The 27,696-nt window shown below is 37.8% G+C and overlaps 1 protein-coding gene across 4 annotated transcripts in view; it reads left to right on the plus strand.

The window, feature by feature from the left end:
- The window catches only part of FGF14 (fibroblast growth factor 14), a 618,400-nt gene that overhangs the window by 434,592 nt on the left and 156,112 nt on the right, over window positions 1–27,696 (plus strand). The window contains exon 1 of one of the 4 annotated variants that reach the window (XM_058743460.1): window positions 6,272–6,514. The exons of the other annotated variants lie outside the window; for them this stretch is intronic. Coding sequence (XP_058599443.1) covers window positions 6,322–6,514 — 193 coding nt within the window. The 5' untranslated portion in view covers window positions 6,272–6,321. Of the gene's footprint in view, window positions 1–6,271; window positions 6,515–27,696 lie in introns of those variants that run through there. 4 annotated transcript variants of the gene reach the window in all.

A 27,696-nucleotide genomic window follows, 5' to 3' on the forward strand; every position in this document is an offset into this window, starting at 1 on the left:
CTCTCCAGTTCAAGTAGAATCAGTCTCATATCTTTCAGTAAAGCACAAGGTTATCCCTGTTAGAATTCAGAATTCAAACTACATGTCATCATAGATTGAGTCTAAGTCATCAAGCAAAAGCTCAAGTACTCACTGTGTATCCTTTTTATGGTGTTGAGATTATGTGTAATCCAGATAGAATTTTAGATACCTTGGTGCTTAAAGAGATCAAGTACCACGGAGTAATTCATCCCTGACAGCCTAGGATAAGCATGATTCCTATTCCTCTTATTTGGTAATGCCTATCTACGTATCCAACTCCTTAATTCTTTCAATAAACAGATATTTACTGAGTGCCTACGCTGGTACCATCTTAAGCGCTAGATAATGTGACAGTAGACAAAAGAAACAAAATATGTTCCCTCATATATTTCAAAGTAGCAAGACAGTCAAAATTAAAGAGGAAATATATAGAATTTTAAGAAGGTGTAAATGCTGTGTAGGCCATAAAACGGAGAAAGGAAGAGATGGACTGTGTTATTTTACATAGATTTGTAAGAGAAGAGCTCACGTGAAAAGATACTATGTGAGCAAAGAATTGAGGGGGTTGAAAAAGTCAGATGGAAGAAAGAGTATAAAAGTCCTGCTATAGGATAGGAGCATGCCAGGTGGTGTGAGGAACAGGAACTGGTGAATGAAGAAAGTGAAGAAGACGTTATGTCAGAGAACAAGTGAAGGCAGATGTGGAAACAAATCATATGGGATATTGTAGGCACCATGAGGTCTTTGGTTTCTGTTGAGGTGTAAGATTTTGAACAACAATGTGATAAAATCTTACTTATATTTTCAACACTTTGGCCACAGTGTTGAGGGCATATCAAAGAAGAGCAAAAGTGGATCCTAGGAGACCAGTTAGGTTGCTTTTATAATAATCCAAAAGATGATGGTGGTAGGTAGTAGTGGAGACAGTGGTAGGAAAGGAGAAGTGACGATATTTTGAATGTATTTTGAAAATAGACTGAGTAGATTTTTCTGAGTAATTACACATGGCATATGAAAGAAAGAAATGATATTGGTATGATGCCAACATTTTTGACTTGTGGAACAAGAAGAATGGAGTTGTCATTCCACAGATAGGGAAGATGGGAGAAGAACACGTTTGAGAAGGAAGACTAAGAGTTTAATCTTGGCCTCATTAAGCATGAGATGCCTGTGAAACCTCTTATTAAAGATGGAAAAAGTGAAGAAGGGAGTGATGAAGAGTTATTACCAATAGCTACTATATGTTGACTTTCCTGTGTGACAGGCACACTCTAAGTGTCTTACATAATGTTGCCATTGAATTCTCATAATAACCTTATTGTGTTATTATGACAGAAGAGGGAAGTGACACTTAGAGAGGCTTAAATGAGTTGCTCAAGGACACACAGTCAAGCCTATGATTGCCTTATTCCAACTGTGATTTTAGCAACTGTTTCATATTATATTCTAGGTAGAGGGAACAATGTATGCAATGTAGAGAGGTCAAAGGGAGCATGAGATCTTCAGGAGACCTCCAATCACAGGGAAGATATTTGAATAATTACCTTCTCATGAATGACTGCTTCATAATTCTTTACAGCTTTGGAATTGTGTTCTCATAGCCACACATTAATCTCTATGAGGACAGGAAATGATTTTATTATCAGTATTCATTGGGTGGGGAAATGGCTTTATAGGGCCAAGTTCACAAATTTAGTCAATTACACACTAAGATTTGAACTCACATTTCTCTCTCCAAAACATATATATATATATATATATATATATATATATATATATACACATACAGTATATATATATATACACATACAGTATATATATACACATACAGTATATATATGTATACACATACTATATATATGTATACACATACTATATATATATACATACAGTATATATATATATATATATATATATATATATATATATACACATACACTGAATACTTTAAATCTTATTATGAACCCATTTAGGACATGAAGAAATACAATTGAAAATACATATAATTTTATATTGAAAAAAGCATGGAAATTGGAAAATAATTTACAAGATAGGAATGAGTGATCTGGAAAATAATAATGATAAAAAGAGCTATCATTTTTGAGCACCTTAACAGTGTCAGACACTGTACTAGGATCTTTACACTCATTTACTAACTTTGATCTCACAAGAGTTTAAAAGGAGATTCTATTATCATTTCAGTTTTCGAGATGAAGAAACTGAGGCTGAGAGAGACTAAGGCAACATACTAGAGGTCATTATACAGCCGGGAAGTAGCAGAGTTAGGAAATGACAAGGCTGTGAAATCAGAGTTTAGACTCCTGACAGCCTGGTCAGAAGCCACTCTACCTAGAAGGTACTTTTGTTTGTTTTTACAAAGTCAAAGGTGAAATTAATAACTCCGGGGGGGGGGGGAGGGTGGTTCTCATGAACGAGAAATCATTTCCTGAATTAGAGCAAGATATGAATTTGTATTCACCCTCCCAGAAAGGGTTTTCACCCTAGCTTTGCACACACTTTTATCACAGCTTAAAACAGCAGATGGCTCTCTTGCGTTTTCTTTCCCTTACCTCCTTGATCTGTAAACAACTAAACAGCGTTTTGGGGAGGTAAAAGAAAAACACAGGAATTAAGCTAAAGGACCTTGATTATCCCAATGTTGTCTCCACCCCAAGCTCCCTTAAAACAGGAAACCACACACACACACACACACACACACACACACACACACACACACACAAGGCTTGTGAAATTCAGTCTGCATAGACGCCCTGAGTCTGAGGAGCCTGCGGTCCCCCACGCTGTGCCAGGGCGGAAAGCATCAGGAAAGAAAGAGTATTTCTCGTTATCAAAGAGCTGAAAGGCTTGATGCTACGAGGAGTGTTATTAATGTTAGTGGAAGCTGTGAGGATTAATTTCCTTTCCACCTTGAAAAAAAAAAAAAAAGGTGTAAAGCTGCTTTTAAGAGAGGAAGAGTATCAGAGACTCTCCTAGCCAGCCAGCGCTCCTCACTCAGGGGAACTTGCTTTTGCTAAGAGAGCTACCCCAGGGCCGGGTCAGGATCTCTGTCCGCGGTGCTGAATCGCGGCCTTATCCGGAGGGTACTGAACAGTGAAAGGAGGGGTCTGAAGGAGCCAAAAAACCGACCTCCCAATTAATTACCCAATCCAAAGAGCCGGGGAAAAGACTGCACTATAAGAAAATGCCTGGAAAGGAAATCATTAACACAGATATAATAAGAAGAAGCTTAATCTTAATCTGTCCAAATTAATATAGCAGACACATATGTCATAGGGTAAAAAAACCTTTCAAGGCAAACTAGATTATGTTGTACTAGATGTAAGAGGTCACTGTACTTAACGTTTTGCTTCCTTGAAAAACTCACCACTTGCTTTAGATAAATATGTTTATTTTAATTGTAAAGTCATTTGGAAATTCCAATCTATAAAGTCTGAAATGTCCAAATGACCTTTCTTCAATAATGTAAGGCAGGAGTACCTACTCTTTATGTTCATTGGTATTTATGAATTTCAGTGAATTTTTAAAAAAACACACTTAAATAGCCATTCTTTGCAGAATGACCCTTCCTTTTTTAGCAGGAACGTGGCAAAACAACATACACACTTAGTGAAAATATAAGAACGCAGACACTAAAACAGAAAACAAAGTGGTAGAGACAGAGCAAAATAGTTAAAACACCTCTTTACTTTTACTATCTCATGGGTTATTATGCTTTACAAATTTCTGGCAAAATTACTTCTGCTTATTCCTTTTAATAATTGTGGTTGTTTTGTAGATATAACACAGCAAGGTTTTGAAAATGAGCTTACAGAGTACGTTCTTAAATGTTAAATATAGGGGCGCCTGGGTGGCTCAGTCGGTTAAGCGTCCGACTTCAGCTCAGGTCAGAATCTCACGGTCCATGAGTTCGAGCCCCGCGTCGGGCTCTGGGCTGATGGCTCAGAGCCTGGAGCCTGCTTCTGATTCTGTGTCTCCCTCTCTCTCTGCCCCTCCCCCGTTCATGCTCTGTCTCTCTCTGTCTCAAAAATAAATAAACGTTAAAAAAATTAAAAAAAATAAAATATACATCATCCTAAAGCCAATGATAATTGCATTGGACCCAAATCTACACACTTCCTTTAAATTTTCTTCCACCAAAGAAACTTACTAGTTAATGTGGAGTAAATGCAATGAGTAACAGATGAGAACTAATTGCTTACATGGAGAGGTTGTGGATAAGTTCTATAGAGCAGAAGGTGTCTAGTCTGTAATCAACCCTCGGATGAGCTTCTCCCACTTGCCTGGTTGCAAGTCTTTGTGGGACTTAACTGCCTATTCCTGAGACAAAGAGAACGTGTGTGTTGGTCCAGAACTGTTCCTAGGACTGCTTCCAGAGTGTGCCTCTCCTCTCTCCAGCTCTAAACAGTCACCACCGAAGTGATTGTTAAAAGTCTCTTGATTACCAGATGAATCTTCTTTCTTCCATCCTTCCTAACACTGGATTGTGAGAAGTCTAGTTTTTGCATTTCTTTTCTTTACCTTCCTGTAATGACAAAGCCAAACAGCTTAAAGGGAAGAGGAAAAGGTACTAAACCACAGGAGCAAATTCTACACTTGGCTCTGTCACTCCGAGTGTATCCTAGAAACCACAGATCTGTATTCATCCAAGCATGAAGTGTTTCTCTCTCAACCTTCCTTCCTAGGGTGCCCTCCACTTGCTCCCTTCCTCTTGGACCTTTATATTTTCAGTTATCCAAGAGAGAACACTGCCAGGACACAGACAGGAAGTCAAGGGGAGGAGGCAGCAGCTGTTGTATTTGAATTTCAGACACAGTTCATATGGCTTCGCTCCCTGACAGAGCTTCTCTTCCCGGGGACGCCAAAGACAACAGCTCAAATTGGAGTGTTCCTCAGTCTGGCTGCTTTTTGTTGTCCCTGGAATACTGTGACACCGTCCCCCACCCTTAATATTTCTGCGGTGACTTCTTCAGTGTGCTATCGGGCAATTATCCTCTCCAGCTGCTGCTTTGTAGCAGCTATAGCGGCTGGCATCTCTGAGTGCTAGAGAGCAAATTTGGGAAAGGGGTCTTTCCATACGTACAACCTTAGCATAGCTTCCCACCTTCCCCACCCCCCTCCTTTTTGCTCGGTGTTATGGTCTCAAAATGACAGCAAGAGGGAGAGTCCAGCAAGTTTGGGTAGACTGGATAAGGAGTGGAGGCGCCTCCCTCCTCGGGACACACTCTCCTCCCTGCTTCCTCCTCCTCCTTCCTGGGGTGGAGGGGTTTCGGCGCTGAAGGGATTAGCAGGGAGGGCGGAAACCACCTCGCCCTCCAACCGCAGCCCAGAGTTTCTGGGGACCAGGAGACACGTTAAGATTCAGAAGCCCTGGCCAAGCCGCGGAAGCCTCGGAAACCTGCGAGTTTCATCTAAGAAAAAGCGCACCGATATTCCTTCAACCCCACCTGCTCTGGCTCAGCCTCTTAGCACCCCACCCCCTGGAATCCATTTTAGCTTTCTATTATTATTATTATTATTATTATTATTATTATTATTATTATTTTAAATCATTACTATATATATATATATATTTTTTTTTTTCTTTCTGAAGAAAGACATAGGAGGGGAACGGGAGGGAGGTGTAGTGGGGTGGGAACGAAGCGCTTTGATTAGAGATCTCCGGGGAGAAGATTGCTCTCCCCAGATGCTGATTTCCAAAGCACTTGACAATCACCGGCAGAACCCGAGAGCGGGCGGCGGCGGCGGCACCGGCGGCACCGGCCGGGGGGCAGCGCAAGCCCGGCGCTGAGTCCTGCTTAGCCTGCCCTAGACGGACGCACGCGCCGAGACCCGGCCGGGACCTGCCCTCCATCCCGTGCCCTGGAAGAAGGCAGCGGGCTCTACCTCCAGCCCGGGAGGGGGGCGAGGCAAGAAGGCAGTGCGAGTGGCAGTGGCGGCCCTCGAGAGGGCTCCGGCGGCGCGCGGTGAGAGGCGGTGCCCGCAGCCCCGGCCCCACTCCCGGCTCCGACGCGGCCGGGAGGCGGCCGACACGACCTCGGCTCCCGGGGCTCGCCCCGCCGCGTCCCGGGAGCACCTGCGCGCCCGGCCCGGCGCTCCGCGGAGAGGGCGATGGGTCCGAGTCGGGACTGAGCGCCCCTACCCCTCTCCCCAGCCCCTCGGGCCTCTTCCCCCCGCCTCGTCCAGGGCGAGCCGCCGTCTGCGCCGCCCTTTCCCTCTCCCGTGTCCCCAGCTCCCCTTCCCTCGGTCCCCTCCCTCCCCGGACCCATTCCCGGGGCCACCATGGCCGCGGCCATCGCCAGCGGCTTGATCCGCCAGAAGCGGCAGGCGCGGGAGCAGCACTGGGACCGGCCGTCTGCCAGCAGGAGGCGGAGCAGCCCCAGCAAGAACCGCGGGCTCTGCAACGGCAACCTGGTGGATATCTTCTCCAAAGTGCGCATCTTCGGCCTCAAGAAGCGCAGGTTGCGGCGCCAAGGTCTGTGTGGGTCACTGTTGGGAGGTGCGCCCCCGGATCTCTCCCATCTCCCCACCTACCTGGGGCCTCTTCGGGCTCCCCCTTCCCTCCCTCTGTCTCTCAGTGCCCCACACCCCCTAAGTCCCCTTCCGAGCGCTCCGAGCGCCTTCCGCCTGCCCGTGGGAGCTGGGAACCTGCTCTCAGGCAACCTGTAGCCACTGAAAACCCCGCCAGGAGCCGGCAAGTTGGCCCGCTCTTCGCCGGCTGCCTCTTGCTCCCCGAGTCTCATGTGGGCTGGCTTCCAGGGAAAATCTTTCTACGCTGGGGGGGGGGTCTTGGCTTCCCCCGGGGATATAGCGTCTGAGTCTAGAATGCTAGGGAAAGATCTCCGCAGCACCTCGGGGTCTCGCTGGCTGCTTCCAGTCTGATCCGAGGGGTCATGAATTTGTGTGTCTGGCCTCACTTGGCCTCCCAGCTCTCCTGGAAACATCCTAGGGTCCCAGACCTTGGCGAAATGTGGCGATCTCCACCGCGCCCTCCGCAGGGGCCGGTGTCTGAGAAGTGAGTAGAGGGTGTGTGTGAACTAAGGGCTGGTTCAATTGAGATTTACCCAAACGCTGCTAAGCGGGCAGCACTGAGCGCGCTGAAGCCTGAGGTCACATCTTGGGATGCGGAGAGGGGCGCAGCCTGAGGAAGAATGAGCCCGAATTGGGGAGGGGGGTTGGCGAGGTACACACATCCCTAACATGTTTCAGTTTAAATTCAAGGACTCACGAATTACATGAGGCAAAACAAGCAGTTACTACATACAGATGACTAGAATAGTTGCCTTACTATACATCTTTTTTTTTTTTTTTTTTTTTTTTTTTTTTTTTTTTTTTTTTTTTTTTTTTTTCCCGAGAAACAACTAGTGCCCAGCATGACCTGCTTTTGCTGCTGTAAAATGTCAGGGTCTGAGAAGGCAACTTAGGAGTCGGAACCCCGCGGCTTTTGTTCATCTCTGCTTGCTTCCACATCCAGTTGCTAAGGGCGATTGTTTTGAGACTATGTGGGGTGTTCTGTGGGAGAAATGGGGCTTGCTTGCTTTTCATAACTAAGGGGGCTTGGCAGGAAACATCGAAGAATATATTTACATTAATAGGAGTATATGTTTGCCCAGCACGTTATATTCTTGGTGCCCAGCTGTATTTGTTTTAAATACCCTGTTGTTTCAAACACAGGGGACAGAAGCATATGTTTTACATGTGTATCCATGTGAGTGTGTGTGTTCTACACATTTGCAAATTTATGACCAAAAGTTTTAATGCTTGTTTGTTTTTCTTTCTTTCTTTTTTTTTTTTTTTTTAAGGCCATAGCTATATGGTTTTAAAGGACAAGAGCTTATCATGACATTGGAAATTGGAGATTATTTGCTCTTAGAATCAAACTTAAAAGGCAAACATTGGAGGAAAATTAGAATGGCAGTTCTAAGGGAGATAAAATTATACAGATATAATACCTAATTGCATAAATATAATATGACTTAATGAAGTATTTGGGGACAATATTTTCAAATGAGTGTAAAAGCTATTAAGAAAAATGGGTTTTAATTTTCCACTTTAGCCTAGAGCCTTATCCAGCAAACCTTTGTATTATAAGAGCAACTCAGTTGTTCTAAACATTGTTGATCCATGAAGGGTCACATTATCATGACTTAGAGTGTTTGCTTTGCCCCCCTTTTTAAATCAGATTATGTTTTAGAACACAGTTTTTACCAGGTAGAGCTCCAAATATGCCATCTACTTGAAGTAAATAAACCTATTCTCTTCTAAATAAGATTACTCTGATATAAACAATGATTAAAACTTACTGTGTCTTCTTTAAATATACAACCAGCAGATAATTTTATAAATATGGACAATACATGTTTTGTCATAGTAATGAAGGAGGGTGTGCTTTACGCTTCTGTATTATAAGATGGGGATATACTTTTTTCCAGGTATGGGAAGATATCTGAGTTTCCTAATGGTCTGTTATACCATTTCAACCCTGACTGCTCTCTTGGTATTCATGAGTTCAAAATGATATGCGTGCATCAATGATCTATAAGAAAAACATATTTGAGGTCACTTTTGCTCTCTTATTTTCCATGGGAAAATGGAACAGAAGATAGGCTAAAAAGAAATGTGATCAAGACCTTTCCTTTTATTCTCTTTATATTTCTCATATATAAAGAAATATATTCTCTTGTAAAGAAAAATATAGATATATCCCTGGAACATCAAACATTAATTTGTTATTACTAATTTAAGCAAAATCAATATTAAAATTTATATTATATAAATTATATATTGATATATAATTATATGATTTTATATTACATATAACCATAACTATATATGTGTATGTGTGTGTGTATATATATATAAAATTTGTTTCATTATTTAATTAAATGATCTTTAAGAAAATATTTTTAAGCAAAGTTACCTTTACCTCCAAACTCACTCTTTGAGTAAGAATTGCCCTCAGGAAATTTTAAAAATCTGATTTGTTCATTTAAAGATACCACTTTTAGGTACAACAATTTCATATATCTTCATACCGAAATGTCATTAATCTGACAAAGAGTTATTGAATCTTCTTAATATGTCAGGTTCTGTTCTAGGTGTTCTGTATAGAGCAGTGAGTAGAACAAATTAAGTCCCTTCCATCAGGAAGGTTACAAATATGGGGTAGAAAGTCATTGCATATGGAAAGGAACAAATTAATAAGAAATTAGGAAACTGAATGTCCTATAAAGAACAAAGAGGGCTGAGGTGGAGCCTTCAGGGGCAAGGGAGGTGGAGAGAAACTTGATTAGATCAAGTATGCAGGGTGGGCCACACTGAGAACTCCAGGTTGAGAGCTGACATCTGAGAAGAACAATGGAAGCCACTGAGTTGGGGCTTCGAGAGAAGCAGAGGAGGTATAGACACTAAGTACACTGTCATCTTGTATTGTAGGCCATTTTGGCTGAAGTTTACATTTTGACAGGTAAATTCAAATACATTTGACATGTTGGCAAACAGAATAAAAAATTGCTCCACATTTTGTGTTTTGAGAAGAGTAATAGACATATATATCTTAAATGTAGGGCCTTTTTTCCCTTTTCATGCTTTTTAAATTAGGAATTTATTTAATATAATGATATGGCTTATATTTACTTATGTGTTTTTATTTTAGCTCTATCCCCCACTCTGATCATCTCCCCCCCTGCCCCCCCCCCCATGGAAGGGTCATTTTTGTACCAATTGAGTACCTGTTGTACCATTTTGTCCTCTTGTAAAGGACAGGAATTTACAAGATGGCTTTGGTGATTGTGTGGGAACCCTGAGTACCCCACCTTTCCAAATTTATCTCTCTACCTTCCTTACCTCCATAGACTCCAAACACCTTTCAAAGTTCCCAAAATTAGCCACATGCTTTCAAATCCCTGTTCTTTTGTTTGTGCTTTACTCTGTGTATAGAACCTTCTGTCTTCTATTTTCACCTGTTGAAATTGTCTCCATTTCTTAAAGCTTAGAGAAAATGCCATCACCTCTAAGAAGTCTTCCCTCATTGTGGTGAAGTAAGAATACTCCTCTCATGGCATTTTATACCTCACTGCCATTGTTTATGCCTGAAAATAATTAATTGTGCCACATCCCAAGATGTGATTGATTGTCATTCAGAGCAAAGTCTGTGTTTTCTGCACTTTCATAGACTCTCAAATCTTGATCGAGTGTCTGCCATGTCCTAGGTACTTGGCATTGCCCTTGAATTGAAGTGAAATAAGGAAGGTACCAGATCCAAAGATAAAAGAATGTCACTGAACCACAGTGCTCTAAATAGACCATTTTAAAAGTATATATTTTCAAGTTTTTATATCTTTTTCACTTTCTCTCTCCCTCTCTTCTCTCTCTCTCTCTCTCTCTCTCTCTCTATATATATATATATATATACATGTATATATGTATATACACGTATACACACACACACACACACACACACAACTTATCTCCTTTTTTAAGGGACTAGGGTGATTACATATTTGTGAGTTATTCTCAAAAATCCAAGAATATGACCAACCTCACTTTAAGGCTTAACTAATTTATGAAAATAGATATTTATGGTATCTATTAATTTAGCTAAAGAAAGAAGAGGACACAAGGAAACCAATAATTTGTAAATAGTTTTGTTTAGAATCTTAACTTTTTTTTATTGAAAGTGAAAATTCAAATAGAAACTACAAGCAATGATATATAATGAACACTTTATCCTAAAAGTTCTATATTTTTGTTTTTAATTTTTAAACCAAAACAAAAAACTTTATTCTTGTAAGGCAATACCCTTTCAAATTTTTTAGTGTGGCTAATACAATTGTTTCTTGAAATCTACTTTTTTTTTGGCTACCGTCATAGGAGCCATGGTATCATGTGTCATGTATGGTTTAATCAGTAGTTGTGTGGGTTTCTTACAGACACATTTTACCTAAAATAAATTACAGGATGTCTTAAGAAACAAGGAGTGAAAAGGAGCTACTTAAAATTTGTTTTCAAGTTATTGTAATGTAAAAAGCAGAAATATTTGTACACCTACATCAACAAACCTGCTTTGCTCTAGTGGGATAGTGAAACCCATCAGTTATAAAAGTGGTCTTCTTACCAAATGTTATGTAAGGGAAGGTGTGACCACCTTCTCAGGAAATAGTCAATAGCAAAGAGTAATCAATCAAAAGACCATTGTTCTTTGTGCTACTGCTTCAGAGCCATTACCCCGTGAAAGTACAGACCACATGCTTACGTCGGCTGTTTAGGTCAAAATAAAACAAGAGAATATTTTCCCCCCTACGTATCATCCTTCTTTTCTTTGGGAAGTGTATTTTTTTAGTTCTAAGGTCATGTACATGGGAGTCTTCCTACTTGTCTTTTGATAATACCTGTTGCTAACTTGTTGACAATCAGAATTTTATTATTTGTTAGCTGCATTAAGGTAAGACAAAATCATAGTTTTTTTTCTAAATTGAGACATCTAATTTTTTAACAAGGATATTTTGTCAAATGTAGAGTTTTCCCTACATTTCCTAAATGAGAGATCTTTGGGAATATTGCTGAATTGATAAACAAAACAATGTTTGAGATTTTTTAAAAAGTTGACCTTGCTTGCTTATGCATTTCTTCTTAATTGTTGTAATTTCAACCTTGCACATTTTCACTAGGTGTCTGAAAATGGTCAATACCATAGTGGTGCAATAAATTAAGAAATGATGCAGTGAGTGAAGTGTAAGATAGCATAGTAACTTAGGTAAGATGTGAGTAAGTTTAGGTAAGATGATTTGCTTTGGGTTGAGTTAGAGTCATAGATTGAGTTTACGTGTATTGAGAAAATAATACTGTTTAGTAGTGAAGAAATCCTTTGACATTTTGTAATAAAAGATTTCAGGAGCACCAGTCCCCCTAAATTCCCCACCAGGTTACCATTATTTTAAATTTTTTTTTTTTTTTTTTTTTTTTTTCAACGTTTTTTATTTATTTTTGGGACAGAGAGAGACAGAGCATGAACGGGGGAGGGGCAGAGAGAGAGGGAGACACAGAATCGGAAGCAGGCTCCAGGCTCTGAGCCATCAGCCCAGAGCCCGACGCGGGGCTCGAACTCACGGACCGCGAGATCGTGACCTGGCTGAAGTCGGACGCTTAACCGACTGCGCCACCCAGGCGCCCCAGGTTACCATTATTAATTACCGGTTTCACTTTACATTTCAAATTACTAGAATTATTAGTGTAGTTCTACGTTTAGCCCACAAATTTTATTATTTTCATAATAATTTTAATCTATATAATGTTACCATAAGAAAATTGTTTTCAGGTAGACATGAACCTCTCCTCCCCTCTCTTCAGTGTAAAATGATGTCTTTTAGATTTTATTTGCTTATCTTCAAACTAATGGCAGGAATTCAAGGGAAAAGGTAGACGACATTTTTCAGTCTGATTAATCTATTTAGTTTTGTGAATCTAGGTTTCTTTCTAGGTATATTTTGTATTAATTTCTCCCCCAATAGTGAGAAACTTTAGCCAAAACAGACTATGATATTTCAATAACAAAAATTTGTATATGATGTTTTAAATGTTGTCACTAGCATTCAAGTGGAAAAACACAAAAACAAAAGCATAATGGTAAACTCAAACATATAAAAGACAATTTTAGCAAGATTGATGCAATTTAAAGTCAATCACAGTGTGTTAGCATGACTAGAAACAACTAATTTAGAAATTTTACCTATAAAGATTCCAATGTTCATTCTAAGAAACTCAGATTATGTGGCTATGTTACTATTTAATGTTTACTGGAAGGATAGCAGTAGGGAGTGGTAGTAGGAATCTAGACACCTTATAAAAACATTTTATGATAGTTATTACTTTGTCATTCAGACAAAAGACTCTTTTCATAAAGCTGTATTGTGTGAAATATTTTTGTGTGTGTGGAATATGTGTTTCAACCTTCACTCTCATGGTTCCTGGCTATCAGGTTTAACGGGGACCCTTATGGTATGACAGGATCATATGTATGATGGGGTATAGCCACTTAAAAGTCAGTGTCTTACCAGTGCCTGGCATATAAATAACATTGCACAAGAATTCATTAAATGAATGAAAAATTGTATTATTTCTCAGGATATACATGTACATAGAGTGACTGTTGAAATCACTGCCCACATAGCAATGGTTATCATTGACTGGACATTTATTAATACATTTATCACCTGCCTGTATGGCACTCTGTGTCAGGCACTCTCACACTGAGTACTATCTCATCCTTATAACAAATCTATATGGTAGGTACATTACATTATCTATCCATTGATACCCTAAATTACCTATTAATGGATGAAACACTAATACTATCTACCCATCCATTTTATAAATAAGGAATCTGAAACAAACAAAAAAATGTTTGAGTAAATTGCCCAAGTTCATATATCTTCAGAGTGGAGCTGAGATTGAAACCCAGGTTGCCAGGCTGACACCAGAGTCCTTGCTCCTAACAAATTCCAGTTCTCAATTGTCACATATTTTATTTCTTATCTCAATTAGGTGAGGTACTTCACCATTTTGCAGCACAAAGGAAACTGAGGCTCAAGGAATTTGCATTTTGCCAAAAGACTTAACACCGAGCAAATAACACAAACAGATTTCAAAAACAAATCTGCCTGTCCCTAAATCCTCTATTCTCCCCCTACTTTACCCTTCCCATTCTTCATAATGTTGTGAACTCATAATTAATGAAAGACACCTAACTTTAAGGCATGTAGTAGACATTCAATATATATATCTGTTGATTGGATTCAAGGGATAGTGTATTATTAACTTTTTAAAATTGAGGGTGTAAGAAAGCTTGCCTGCAAGTGGAGACATTTGTGGGTTTTGGCAATTTTGCCATGATGTTTTTCACATAGGGATGTAGCTTTGATTTCCCAACAAGTGTTTGCATGAGACACTCGTTGATGTTGTCTCCTTGGTGAATTATAACATTGACCTGAAACTCTGAAAAGGATTAATTTGGAGTGCTTTCATTAGCATATAATGAATTTCATGTGAAGTCTTTCATTAATTTTTTATTAATTTTCCTAGATTATATATTTTAGACATTTTTCATTTCTAATGAGATGTTTATTGGTTACATTCCTTATTGACCTCATTGTACATGATAAACTAAAGCAAACCACTAAGGTTACAGAGTCACAAATTAATCATGAAAAGTTCAGACTGTTAGAAACCTAGATACTGTGTGTTGTATGCTGCTTTTGAATTAACACAATGGTTCATATGTATTTTCTAATGAGTTCTCAGATCTTGTTCTTAATACTGATGCCAGAAGAACATAAGGTAGTCAAGTCTAATTTGTGTGTAAATTGTATTATTCGCTTTATAAAAATTGCACATGGGTGAATATTTGTCTCTGAAACAAACTTACAAATCTAGTCATATGTTATTTGGATATTTTATTGACTTATATGGCTTTTATTTTCTTGTTTACCTTACTTACATGGTGAAACGAATTGGTTAATCCAACTGTCAACCTACTTTGTGTCTGCACATACACAGATGGTTTCGGCTGAAGAGAAAACATGCATACACATGGGTTGTTCCTACTTTAAGTTCGTAGTCAATTACATCAAGTGAGCCCTTGGGACATTTAACAAAAAATCACTTTCTACTTAACCAGATGATTTTCATACCTTCTCTCTTCCCTGTCTCTTGTACTTCCTCCCCCATACCCCTCTCAACTATGCTCTTACTTCTATAGTTCTCTGAGAAAATAGAAATAATGAAAAATAAATTTTCACACACTTCACTACTGCCTATCTGCGTATCTAACCATTTACTCCTTTTTCTTCCTGAACTTGGGGATGAACTCTTAATACTCCTATTTAAAATTAAGACCTCATCAAATTGAGGGATAGATCCTTTCTCCTTCTCAGGGACACCAGTGCAATAGTGCCCCTCTCTCTTCTGCATCATATAATCTTCATATCTTACAATATAATTCTCATCAAAATATAAATATGCTGTGACATATCCCATCTTAAAAAGTAATCTCCTCATGATTATTCATTCTTCTCTAGCTATTAAACCAATTGTCTTTTGTCAGCAAAACTCCTTGAAAAATAGATCTCCAATTTCTCTTCTGTTCTCTCTTGAACCCTTTCTAAATCAGGTTTTTGCTCCCACTGATAAGCTGTTCTTCTTAAGGTCTCCAACAACCTACAAGTGGTCAGACCCAAGAGTTTAATCTTTTAGCCCTTAATCCTATTTGTACAGCACTTGAAATTCAACTTTTCATAATAAACTTGTAGTTTTTACTACAATTAGGTAAAGTCAGCATCAAAATACTTTTAGCATATCATTTACCCAATGAAAACCATTCGTGCTGATCATCTCTTCCCAGTTATGATAGGTCTGTATTTACAATTATGATAACATGTTAACTATTGCGATCATACAACATGACACCCTGCCAAACCCTATTAGTACTCAGTTGGCACTCAGGTACATTCATTAGAAGGCAATGCTTAATGTTTCCTTACTTGGGAAGAACATTATTTTCATCACATATATTTGTATTGAGCCCGAGAGACCTGTCTTCATAAAACAGAGAATTTGAATCGTCTAAGAGTTAGTCTTTCCTTTTTTGTCTTTGCGTTCAAATATAATAGATTTGTGGTTAAGTAACCACTGTTTTACAAAATCTTGAATTACTAGCATAGCCAGTAGTGATTGGAAAATTAAAATATTTGGTTAATTTGCTTAATGATAAACATCACTCATATTCAAGCATTATACAGAAGGAAATAGTTATAAATGTAAGAAGGGCCATTTAACAGTTCATTTTCTGTATATGAAATGCTTTCACTGATATAGTCAGTTTTAAATAATGTCAATGGGTTCTCTTACATATCTACCTATTGTATGTAGATACACAGTTATGTGATCTGGTGACAAAGTTAAGGTTACTTTGTTACATTTGCATTTTTGATTAAAAAAATCCCCTGTTGGAATGACAAACAGCTTTTGAGATAGAAGTGCAAAGTGCTGGCAATTAGAATCAGGGAGTAAATTCATAGAGTTCCATTATTTCCTCTTGTTAGATTATCCAAGGCAAGATGTACCACCGAGTTCAGTAACTACGACGTGAATACAGTGTCTTTTCTCAGGAAACTCTTGAATGTCTGATGGGCAATTGTTCATTTTCTTCAGAATCCAATGATTTTCTCCTTTTTGAAAACATCTTTAAAATAGTCAGAATTTCATCGCTTGATGTCTTTTTATTCCTTCACATGCCTCATTTTATCTCTTTAAATTTATGTCAATAATTTCTTCCTAGCCCTAGCTACATTATGCCCTTTAAATATTTGTTCATGGCTTTTTATCCTCCTTACCATTTGGCCAACTTACAATTGTTTAACTCTATTAATCTCTCTGCATAAGTAAATGCCATGAGCACCTTAATCATTTCTGTGGCTTACATTGTTCAATAATTACCTCATCCTTATGCCAGCAAATGACATGGAAGCTGTTTTCATGAAGAGAATTTCATGCTGAGGCCAGCCTTGGTGCGGAGAAGATGGCATCTTCCATTTCCCTTCTCTCTGGGGCTGGGTTCTGTCTTGAATGGAGGGATGAGGAAATTGGACAAGTCTACACAAGACAGAAGTATTTGTCTTGGCTTCATGCCTGACCAATTAAAGGAAAAAGCAGGGGAAGTAATCAAACATCTTTACTGCATCTGCTAGGATTAGAAGCATTATATCCCACATCTCTTAGTTCTCCCAGTGATAGGAAATAGGTGGTATTATTTTCATTTTCGTGGATGAGAGGAAATGAAGTAATTTTTCCAGAGACTTGTATTTGGCAGAAGTAGTATTTGAATGCAGTTCAGGTCTAACTGATATAGGGTGTATGTTTTTAGAATTGACCCAGCGGATCTTAGATGATAATAGTTTTCAGCATTATATCCCAGTGTCTTCCTAGATTTATCCCCCAGATGGGCTAGAATGTCAACCACAAGGTTTTCCTCTGTTCGTTCTTACAGGTTCCAGATGGGGGAACATGGGTGCTCCAGTGGCTGCCAGGGCCAGTGTTGTCACACCCATGATAACCACCTCCCACAGAAGTGTGTCTTTGGCTCTGCCTCTACTTTCCATTTCCATATGATGCTTGGGACACCAGGTCAACACATTGTAGAGAACAGCAGAGCTCAGACACATTCATTCCATAGTCTGTAGTCTCTTAGATTTTCTTTTTGGAATGAGCCACCACAGACTGCGTGGCAATGCTGAAGTTTTCCTATAAGGTTTGGAATATTTTATGTTTGTCAATTTTGATATTCTTCATCCCCAGGCCTTTGCATTTTGGAAAATTGTGAAAGTAATAAAAGCTGCTGAAGTTTCGAGAATATGGAATTAATAAGCAAAGTTTTCCTCTTTCTCTGCTACTGCTGCTGAGCTAACACAATTTTTAATCATTAGAAATGTCCCTGGTATCCAAATGCTCCCATGACTGTTTTCATTTTACTTTCCGGATGCTTTATTGTTGTGTGGTCAAGTGAAACAGACTCATGGTACAATATTAAGCACTTTTTTGCAAGGTCTATGCCACTAAATCAGCCTAAAGGTAAAATTTTCATGTCTGTGTGGGTTTTTCTTTTGCCCCATGACAGTAGCAAGAGATTACTTTAGCACCATCTCCCTACATTCTTAGTTTAGAGCATAAATATTCCTATTTGTTCACTTTTTGAAAAAGGAAACACAGCACTTTGTGACATCACAGCTGTTTAACATGAACTGAAATGTTATCGTTCTTGTCTGGCTTCATCCTGTTTGTTCTTCCTCGTTTTCTCCCCCTACACGATGCCTGTCATTATCTTCTGAGGTAGGCTCGTTGATTTTTTTCTTAAAAAGTGAATGCAACGAAATATACCCCAATCTCACCTGCACTGCCTCTAGCCACTATTATTTCCCACGATCTCTGTACAGCCCAGCCCTCCCTACGCACAGTGGCTCTGTGATGCCCTGGTCTTAATGGGAAGAGGGTGGACTCTGGCACCAGACAGAAGGCCTCCCTCTGCCTTCTACTGGCTGAGCAACTCAGAGGAGTCTGTGAATGTACAGGGACTTCTATGCAACCAGCAGCTCAGACAAGATGATTTGGGAGATATCATTTAGCTTTAAATTCTTTTTCTCACTTGTTTAGAAGCCCACATGGGCTGAGCCTTAAAAAATCAAGGCAGAGACAGGTTCCTTTGCATGGGTTTGTGCTTACATTAAAAGGCCATCTATGGAACAGAACCAATCCTCTCAATGGTCTATTCTCAGTGTCTGTTGCCCTATTCCCCTGCCCCAGAATCCCATCTCCTCAGTTCTTCCTCAGCCCTTTGCCTTCTGATTTACTTTGGTTCCATGCTTCCTCTTGGCTGTTGACTACAGCCTGAACACAGTTGGCTAATTATTTCTGTATACTATATTTATTCTGCCTCTTAAGATTTACAATCCAACAATCTTGTCTGTTGTTAAGTTTGAAACAATTGCATTTAAGAATCTCTCTCACTGTGTGTGTGTGTTTGCAAGTGAAAAAGTATGTTGTACATGTGTGTAAATAAGAAAATTAGCGTGAAAAATGCTGTGTGATACAGATACAACCTGAAGCATAAAAACAAAGAACTAAGTATGTTTAATTCCAAATATATATATTTTTAAAAATTGGTGGCTCAGCTTCCCATCCCCCACCCTGTAATTATTCCACTCTGTCCTTTGGCAGATAAAAGCTACTATCCTCCTAGATGCACTGGTGTGAATACTAAGACAGGAAATAAAAAAAAAGAAGACTGCTCAGGTCTCTAGTAAATGTCAGTTTAATGCCTCCCAGTACATCTAGAACTCAGTTCTTTCAGATAATTTGATTTGTTTTATCTTAACAAACCTCATTAACTTTTTTGGAGTTGGCATCTGCACAGAATTTTTTTTTTTTTACAGCTTTAACACATAAGACCCAGTCGTACTAACAAGTAAGCTAAAACCCATTTGAAAGGAATTAAAGCTTCAATGAGGAAATATAGAAACAGTGACAAGTCTAGAAAGAAAGGTATAACAAAATGAACACACACAAACACACACACACACACAAATATATACCTGCCACAATCATCATCTCCACAAGCATGATCTGCAACACGAACAAATGTTAAGGTGTGCATAGGAATTTCAATCTTCCATTTTAAGTTCTGTTAAGTAATATTGAACATATTCTTAAAGAACAGCATCTCATGCCCCTAAATAGCAACCAGCATGTATTTAAAGAGAGCAATAAAGGAAAGGAAATCAAACAAAAAAAATAGGAAGTAATCTAGGTGGCAGCATTGGATGGACAAGAAAAATAAAACCGTTGATTTTAACCAATTAGAATTGACAGCAACAGCAAGTTCACTTTGGAAGAGAAAGAAAAGCACTAAAGAAATGAGGTTCTCAATTTTAAGAAGTTGAATTTATCAAACACAGGAATAAAGCAATCGGATTTGTATCAAAAGTGCTGGTTTTGAAAGTAGGCCAGGCTGAGGTGCTTCTAATTAGTGACGAGCTAATGAAACTTCAGAGCCTCAAAAACTATGACAAAGTTTGGAACAGGAAAAACATTCGTTTGTTAAAATCTCAGCAAATAGTAATTTTCCTAGTGAAGAAAATAATTATAAGCCAAGAGGATTCCTTTATGCTTCAGGGAGTTGGTTATTCTGTGGTTATTGGTACTGTATCCAAGGTGATTCCATTTAAAGAGTGCATTACACACAAGTGATTTGATTAAACATCCTGGTTTCATGGCTGTGGTATCAATATTGGCGGCAAGCATCTTGTTTCATGAGGGAAAATGTGGATGAACCATATACTGCGTATCCTGATATGGGATTTCAAACTGCAGTTAAGAAACTATATAACACAAAAAGGAATTTTTGATACTTGATTGTTGGGTTTATTCTTTTTTTTTTTTAATGTTTTATTTTTGAGAGAGTGAGTGAGAGAGAAAGAGACAGAGCGAGATAGAGCGCAAGTCGGGGATGGGGCAGAGGGAGAGGGAGACACAGAATCTGAAGCAGGCTCCAGGCTCTGAGCTGTCAGCACAGAGCCCGATGTGGAGCTTGAACCCATGAACCATGAGATCATGACCTGAGCCAAAGCCGGACATTTAACTGAGCCATGCAGGTGCCCAACAAGCAGAAGTCTTAATGCTGAGACTTTGTAGGTATTCCCCTGGCAACGTGGTTGTATGTATCTGCGTCTGTTTAAATATCTGTTACCTTGAATAATCTAAAGGGGTTGCTAAACTGATAAACCTGAGATATTCCTATTGTTGCGAGTAAATATAAGGCAACACATTTCTTAGCTCATCAAACTTGACCGTCGTCATCCACATTGAGCTTCACAAAAACTCTTTAACATAGGCAACATTATGCCTATTTTATAAATAAAAGAATGGAAACTTACAGATATTAGTAATTTTTCCTGGGTCTTACAGTCTGTATGATCAGGGTATGTAATAAGATTGCAACCCTATATTTTTGGATATCTAGCATGAGGGCTGTTCCTTTATGATACAACTACCATCTTCCTTGAAGTCTTCTTGATGATGAATAGGAAAAATGTGTAGAGAACACTCTTTCCAGGTAGGGAACAAGCTGTAAGTTTGAGAACATTCTTTCCAATCAGGGTTGGAAATCACCCTGGGAAGTGGGAGGGAGATGCTAAGAATTACAGTTCTAGTTTATCTGGTCCCACGTCCTCTTTCCTATACATGCTTCAATTTAATTACAAACAATTTCACTCCATTTTTTTTAAAAGGACTTTGTTCATGTTTATTGTTCATAAAATTTGCAAGACTATAAAATCCAGGAGACAATCTAACAGATTAAGTGTTCTTCCCCAGCTTTTGGGAAACGTTACTATTCTTCTTTTTGTCCGTCCCTAGCTTTCCTTTTTTAAGACACTGTTTTTCTGTTGATCAGAAAATCATCGAGTGTTTCTCATGCAAGACTACAGCTGAAGGAGTTAAAACATTCCTGGCACAAACACTCAGCAGGTTTATCAGTGACCCATATCTTGAAGATGACATGTGTCTATTTCATAAACTTTATATTAGTTTTATTAAGTTCACAACACAATCTCTATTTTAAAATAGGTACTTCATTGAACTATAGCACACACATTGAAAAGTGCACACATCACATACAACTTAATGAATTCTCACAAGCAGAATACACTGACATAGAGACTACTTGGAACAGGAGCAGAACAGTGCCCCGGAAATCCCACTCCCAGGGCTTTCCAAACAATGAACCTTACAGGTGGCTGCTGTTTTGACTACTAACACAATATATTAGTTTTGTTCGTTTCAGAACTTCATATATGATACCATTTAGCATGTGCTTTTTGAGTCCGGCTTCTTTAACTTAACAGTGTTTGGAGATTCATGACTGTTATCTCTGGGAAATTTTCATCACATCTATAGTGATATCCTCCCTTTTTCCTGATATTGATAATTTTTTCCTTTTCCCTTTTTTTCTCGAACAGTTTTGTTAACATGTATTAAATTTTATTCACCTTTCTCTAAGAAGCCGCTTTTGGCTCAGTTTTTTTTCTATTTTCTGTTTTTGTGTTTTATTAATTCTATTCCTCTTTTTTAAATTTAAATTCAAGTTAGTTAACATACAGTATAGTCTTGGCTTCAGGAGTAGAACCCAGTGATTCATCACTTCCATAAAACACCCAGTGCTCATCCTGAAAATGCCATCCTTGATGGCCATCCCGTTTTAACCCCCCTGTCCCCCCCACCTAGAAAACCTCAGTTTGTTCTCTGTATTTAAGAGTCTCTTATGGTTTGCCTCCCTCTCTGTTTTTATCTTATTTTTCCTTCCCTTCCCTATGTTCATCTGTTGAGTTTCTCAAATTCCACATGAGTGAAATCATATGAAATCTGTCTTTCTCTGACTTATTTCACTTAGCATAATACCCTCTAGTTCCATTCACATTGTTGTAAATGGCAAGATTTCATTCTTTTTCATCACTGAGTATTTCACATCTTCTCTATCCAAGAAGCCACTAAAAAGGAGAATTACAGGCCAATATCCCTGAATTTGCATGCAAGAATTCTCAACAAGATGCTAGAAAATCGAATTCAACAGTACATTAAAAGAATTATTCACCATGTTCAAGTGGAGTTCATTCCTGGGCCGCAGAACTGGTTCACAAATCAATCAATGTGATACACCACATTATTAATTCTGTTCTTAACTATTATTTCATTCTATTTTATTTAGATTAAATTTACTGGTTTGTTTTAACTTCTTGAGTGTACAAATTGCAAGCTTATTAATTGTAGACCATTAAGCATACATTTGATTTTGTGCTGTAAATTTATCTGTAATCATGACACCCCAAGCATTTCCCTTTAGCTGCATTGCATGAGTTGTGTTGTGTTATGTTTTAATTTGCATTTGATAAATATTTTCTAATCCCCATTGTGACTTATTCTTTTACTCATGATTATTTAGAAGCTCTCACTTAATTTTCAAATATTTAGGAATTGTCTAGTTATCTTTTTTCATAAAAATAAATTACTAGATCTGTAGGCTAAACCCACCATAATCTGAGAAAAAATGACATATGAAGATTGAAAATACATTTTTTTCAGTAGCCAGATGAAACAATTTATGCACACCCAACTATATTAAATTTGTTAACAGTGTAGTTCAAATTTTCTTTTAAAAATTGATTTTCATGTATGTCTCCACTTTTGTCAGTTACTGAGACAGCTATGTTAAAAATCTCCCATTATGAATATGAATTTTTCTGTATCTACTTTAGATATGTCAGTTCTTGCCTTCTTTATAGGCTAATAGGAAATGATTATATCTCACTGGTGGACATTCCCTTTTATCGTAACATCTTGCTTTTTGCTCTAATATTTACTCCGTTTGCTATTAGTATAACTACATCAGCTTTATCTAGTTTAGTGTTTGTGTAGGGGCTATTTTTCATACCTTTAACTTGTCTATATCCTTATAATTAAGGTGGGCATCTTGTAAGCATGACTTTATTTTTATTTTGATTTAATTTTTGCTTTAGTTACACTCTGACAATCTCTGCCTTTTAATTAGAATATCCAGTCTATTTACATTTAGTGAAATTAATGGTATACCAGTTTTACCATTTGTTTTCTATTTGATCTATTCTATTTTTTATTTTTTATTTTAATTTTTTTATTTTAATTTTTTTAATATGAAAATTATTGTCAAATTGGTTTCCATACAACACCCAGTGCTCTTCCCAACAGGTGCCCTCCTCAATGCCCATCACCCACTTTCCCCTCCCTCCCACCCCCATCAACCCTCAGTTTGTTCTCAGTTTTTAAGAGTCTCTTGTGGTTTGCCTCCCTCCCTCTCTAACGTTTTCTTTTCCTTCCCCTCCCCCATGGTCTTCTGCTAAGTTTCTCAGGATCCACATAAGAGTGAAAACATATGGTATCTGGTATCTGTCTTTCTCTGTATGACTTATTTCACTTAGCATAACACTCTCCAGTTCCATCCACGTTGCTACAAAAGGCCATATTTCATTCTTTCTCATTGTCACATAGTATTCCATTGTGTATATAAACCACAATTTCTTTATCCATTCATCAGTTGATGGACATTTAGGCTCTTTCCATAATTTGGCTATTGTTGAAAGTGCTGCTGTAAACATTGAGGTACAAGTGCCCCTATGCATCAGCACTCCTCTATCCCTTGGGTAAATTCCTAGCAGTGCTACTGCTGGGTCATAGGGTAGGTCTATTTTTTACTTTTTGAGGAACCTCCACACTGTTTTCCAGAGCAGCTGCACCAGTTTGGATTCACACCAACAGTGCAAGAGGGTTCCTGTTTCTCCACATTCTCTCTAGCATCCAATCTATTCTATTTACCTGTTTCTTCATTTTCTTACATTCTTTTAATATGTCAAGAATATTATTTATTGTTCCATTTTCCACCATTATTAGCCTGAGGCTTATAAATCCATTACAATATATTTTAGTGATTACCTTGGATATTACCACATTTAATGTTGACTTAATAGAGTATGATACACATTTGAATACCTACCACATTTAATACAATGGTTTATCACTTAGTCTCTCTAGTTTTTGTTGTTTATTTATTTCTTATTGTCATGCTTTTATTTCCATGTGTATATAAAACATAATAAAATTATTTTTATTATGTAATAGACTCAATACGTATTAAAGTATTGGTCTTTGCTCTTTATTCTTTTCTACATTTTTAGGGTTCTACCTGGGAAACACTTTTCTTTGCAACCTAAACATCTCTTTTATTATTATAATGGTTATTATTTTAGTGCAGTCCACTTGTTATGAATTCTGTCAGTTTTGTTTGAGTGAACATTTCGTAGTTCGTCTTTGAGTGGTATACTTACTGGGTGTGGAATTCTAGATTGGAGGGGTTTCCCCCCCCCCCCCCATCATTCTATTGTCTCTTGGCTTCCATTATTTCCTATTGAAAATTCCATGGTAATCTTATCATTTCTCATTTGAAAGGTATATGTACTCATTTCCCTCTGGCTGCTTGTAAGATTTTTCTCTTGTTTTTTATGTCAGTAATTTTATCATGATTTGCCAAGGTGTTGCTTTGTTTGTATTTATCTTTCAAGAGGTTTGCAGCATGTTCTGAGTCTAGGATGTAGGATTTTATGGCAGCTTCAGAATCTTTTTATTATATTAACATATTTCAAATATTCCTCACCATTATCATTTGTCTTTCTGGGACTTCAATTACATTTATGTCAGTAATTTTCATTATGTCTCCCATATTCTTACTCTATTTTCTAGATTTTATGTATTTGTGCTTTAGTCTAGATATTTTCAAATGAGATATTTTCCAGTTATTTAGTCCTCTCTCCTTTTGCTGTTAACTCATCTGCTGATTTTTTTCCTTTTTATTATATATTTTTTTCAATCTTGAAAGTTACATTTGATTATTTTAGTTCCCTGTTTAGATCTCCATCATGTCTTCTATTTTCTTAAACATATTAATGCTTTTAATGTCTATCTGGATGACTTAAGCATCTGTTTCTATTTTCTGTTTTTCTCTTGGATCTTTTTGTATTTCTTCTTGTAATTTTGGCATGTAAAAAAAATTTTGGCAACTTTTGAGTATTGAACATTTTAGGTAGAAATCCATAGAGATTGTCTATGATTATATCTTCCTTGGAGAGGAGATTTGTGTGTGTGTGTGTGTAGGTAATTACAGTAGAGACAGAAAATCCCAATTTATCCTAGCATGAAATATATTTGAAGTTGTTTTTCCTGTATGTGTGTGTGTGTGTGTGTGTGTGTGTGTGTGTGTGTTAGCGTGTCTATTTCTAGCTTGCTTTTTGGCTAAGGGATAGCTTTCTAGGGGTTCCAATTGAAATCCTGGATGTTTACCAAGGGCACTACTCATTGGCACACTAGAGTTCCAATTTAATCTCCAATTTTGTCTCCAATTTTTGTCTCCAGCATTGTGGACTGCCAAAAGCTTTGCTCTGATTTTCAGCCTTTTGCCTTTCTCTACTTCTGAAACAGCAAATTCTTAAGAGGATGAATGATATATAATAATGTGCTCACCTCTATGTGTTTTCCTTTTCTTTGAGATGTTGACCCCTCAAGTCCTAATTGTGTAGGAAGCTTTATAGTACTTTTAATCAAATTCATTTCTTTTCTTTTTTAAAGTACCTAGCTTTCATATTTGGTAAGAGAGTTGATTTTATACTGGTTAGTTGGTCATAACTAGCAGTGAAATTGCTTTCCAAATTTTAAATCCTAGCTCTCAGAGAAACTGGCAATTAGAAAATATTATCTTCTTTTTAAATCAACATATCCTGAATATAGAAAAAGAAATCAGTATCTTGACCAAATTTGAGAGAACTTTTATGATTTATAAGTATGATCAAATCATCAGTTCCAACCATTTTTTCCCAACTTTTTTGTCATTTGGAAGAAATTATTTGAAAAAAATTATTTTTTTTTAATTTTTAAATTTTATGTATTTATTATGAGAGAGAAGGCAACAGGAGCAGTGGAGGGGCAGAGAGAGAAGGAGAGAGAGAATCCCAAGCAGGCTCTGCATTGTCAACACATGGAGCCCAATGCAGGGCTTGATTTCATGAACCCTGAGATCATGACCTGGGACCAAATCAAGAGCCAGATGCTTAACTCAGGTGCCCCTGGAACCACCCCGGTACCCCTCTTAAGAGAAAATTCTTGACCAGTTTTGATTTGATTTGATTTGATCTGATTTGATTTTTTGAAACATTACTGACTAAAACTAATTTTAAGTTCCAATTTCTAATAAAATCTGGGACAAAGATGGATATTTTTGTCAATAGTTGTTTCTAGATATACATCTTTGTATATTATATGTGCCATGCTATTATACTGCTAATACTGCCAGCTGGGATTATTTTAAGCCTTTTGTATTCTATTGTAAAAATTGGGTTATTCTTTCATTCTCCATATTTATTCCCTGACAGTTGCTAACAGCAACAAATTGTAGATTATCAAAACACCTGCTATAATATTAAAAACATGAAGGTTTACCTCACAAAGAGTAATAAAGATTTGTATGTGTCCTATTTTTGGCTTAGCTCTAAAAGTCTATGAGAAAGATGAAATGGAGAAGCCCATGCTCCATGCTGCTATAAATACTCTGCAACAGGTTTATTCTTATTAACAAATACTCTGGAGAGGCTAGGATAGTCTTGACAAGAAATCAAAGTACTCCTAATGAATTCTATGGCACATTTTGATGCCAGCATTAACAGAGGCCCCATCCAAACTGCCTTAGTCTTGCAGAGCTCCTTTGGCTTAGAGTTGTGTACTTCTGAATCAATGACTTGGTCATTCTAATCTTTAGTCCTTATTGGTCATATAAATTAATGTCACTATGTCTATTTCGCTGGCCTCAAATGAGATAATGCATATGACAGTGCTTTGTAAATTACCACACTCCATGCACACAATGAGGGGCAAACCCTGGACCTGGGTAAAAATGTTCAGCATATCTATTTGATTAGAGCCCTTCTCTTCTACACACATAACAACACATCTCCCAGCATATCATATTTCTAATTTTATTCTTAGGAATATCAACAGAAGTCAGTTTGAACATCTAGAGTGGGAGGAAAAGGTAAAGAAAAGTTTTTGGTTATTTACTTCATTATTTCTTATCTTTATTTGTGCTTTAGTGTATTTTTCTGTCTTGCCTAGAAGAAATTTTAAAAGGCATCCAGTTCAGTCATCTTATTTTATAGCTAAACCACAAATACCTCAGCATATGAATTCCCCTATTATGGTCTCATGGTTCGTCATGGCTAGGGCCATATGAGAAAGGATTCTCCTATTCATAGTGTTGATGTGCTATGAATATGGCACAACATCGTACCATTTTGGATAAAACATGCAGAGATACACACATATGTCTGCCTGTGTGCACCCACATACACACATGAAAAAAAAAACTTTCCTCAGGCTGTGTGAAAAGATCTGACTTCATTTCTCATTCCTTTCTCTACTTCAATGTGGATTTCTTTTGCATTCATATGTCTCTCTGGTGAGGCATTAGTATGTTCTTGTTGG

The sequence above is a fragment of the Neofelis nebulosa genome, chromosome 1 (assembly GCF_028018385.1).
Source record: "Neofelis nebulosa isolate mNeoNeb1 chromosome 1, mNeoNeb1.pri, whole genome shotgun sequence".
NCBI lineage: Eukaryota > Metazoa > Chordata > Mammalia > Carnivora > Felidae > Neofelis > Neofelis nebulosa.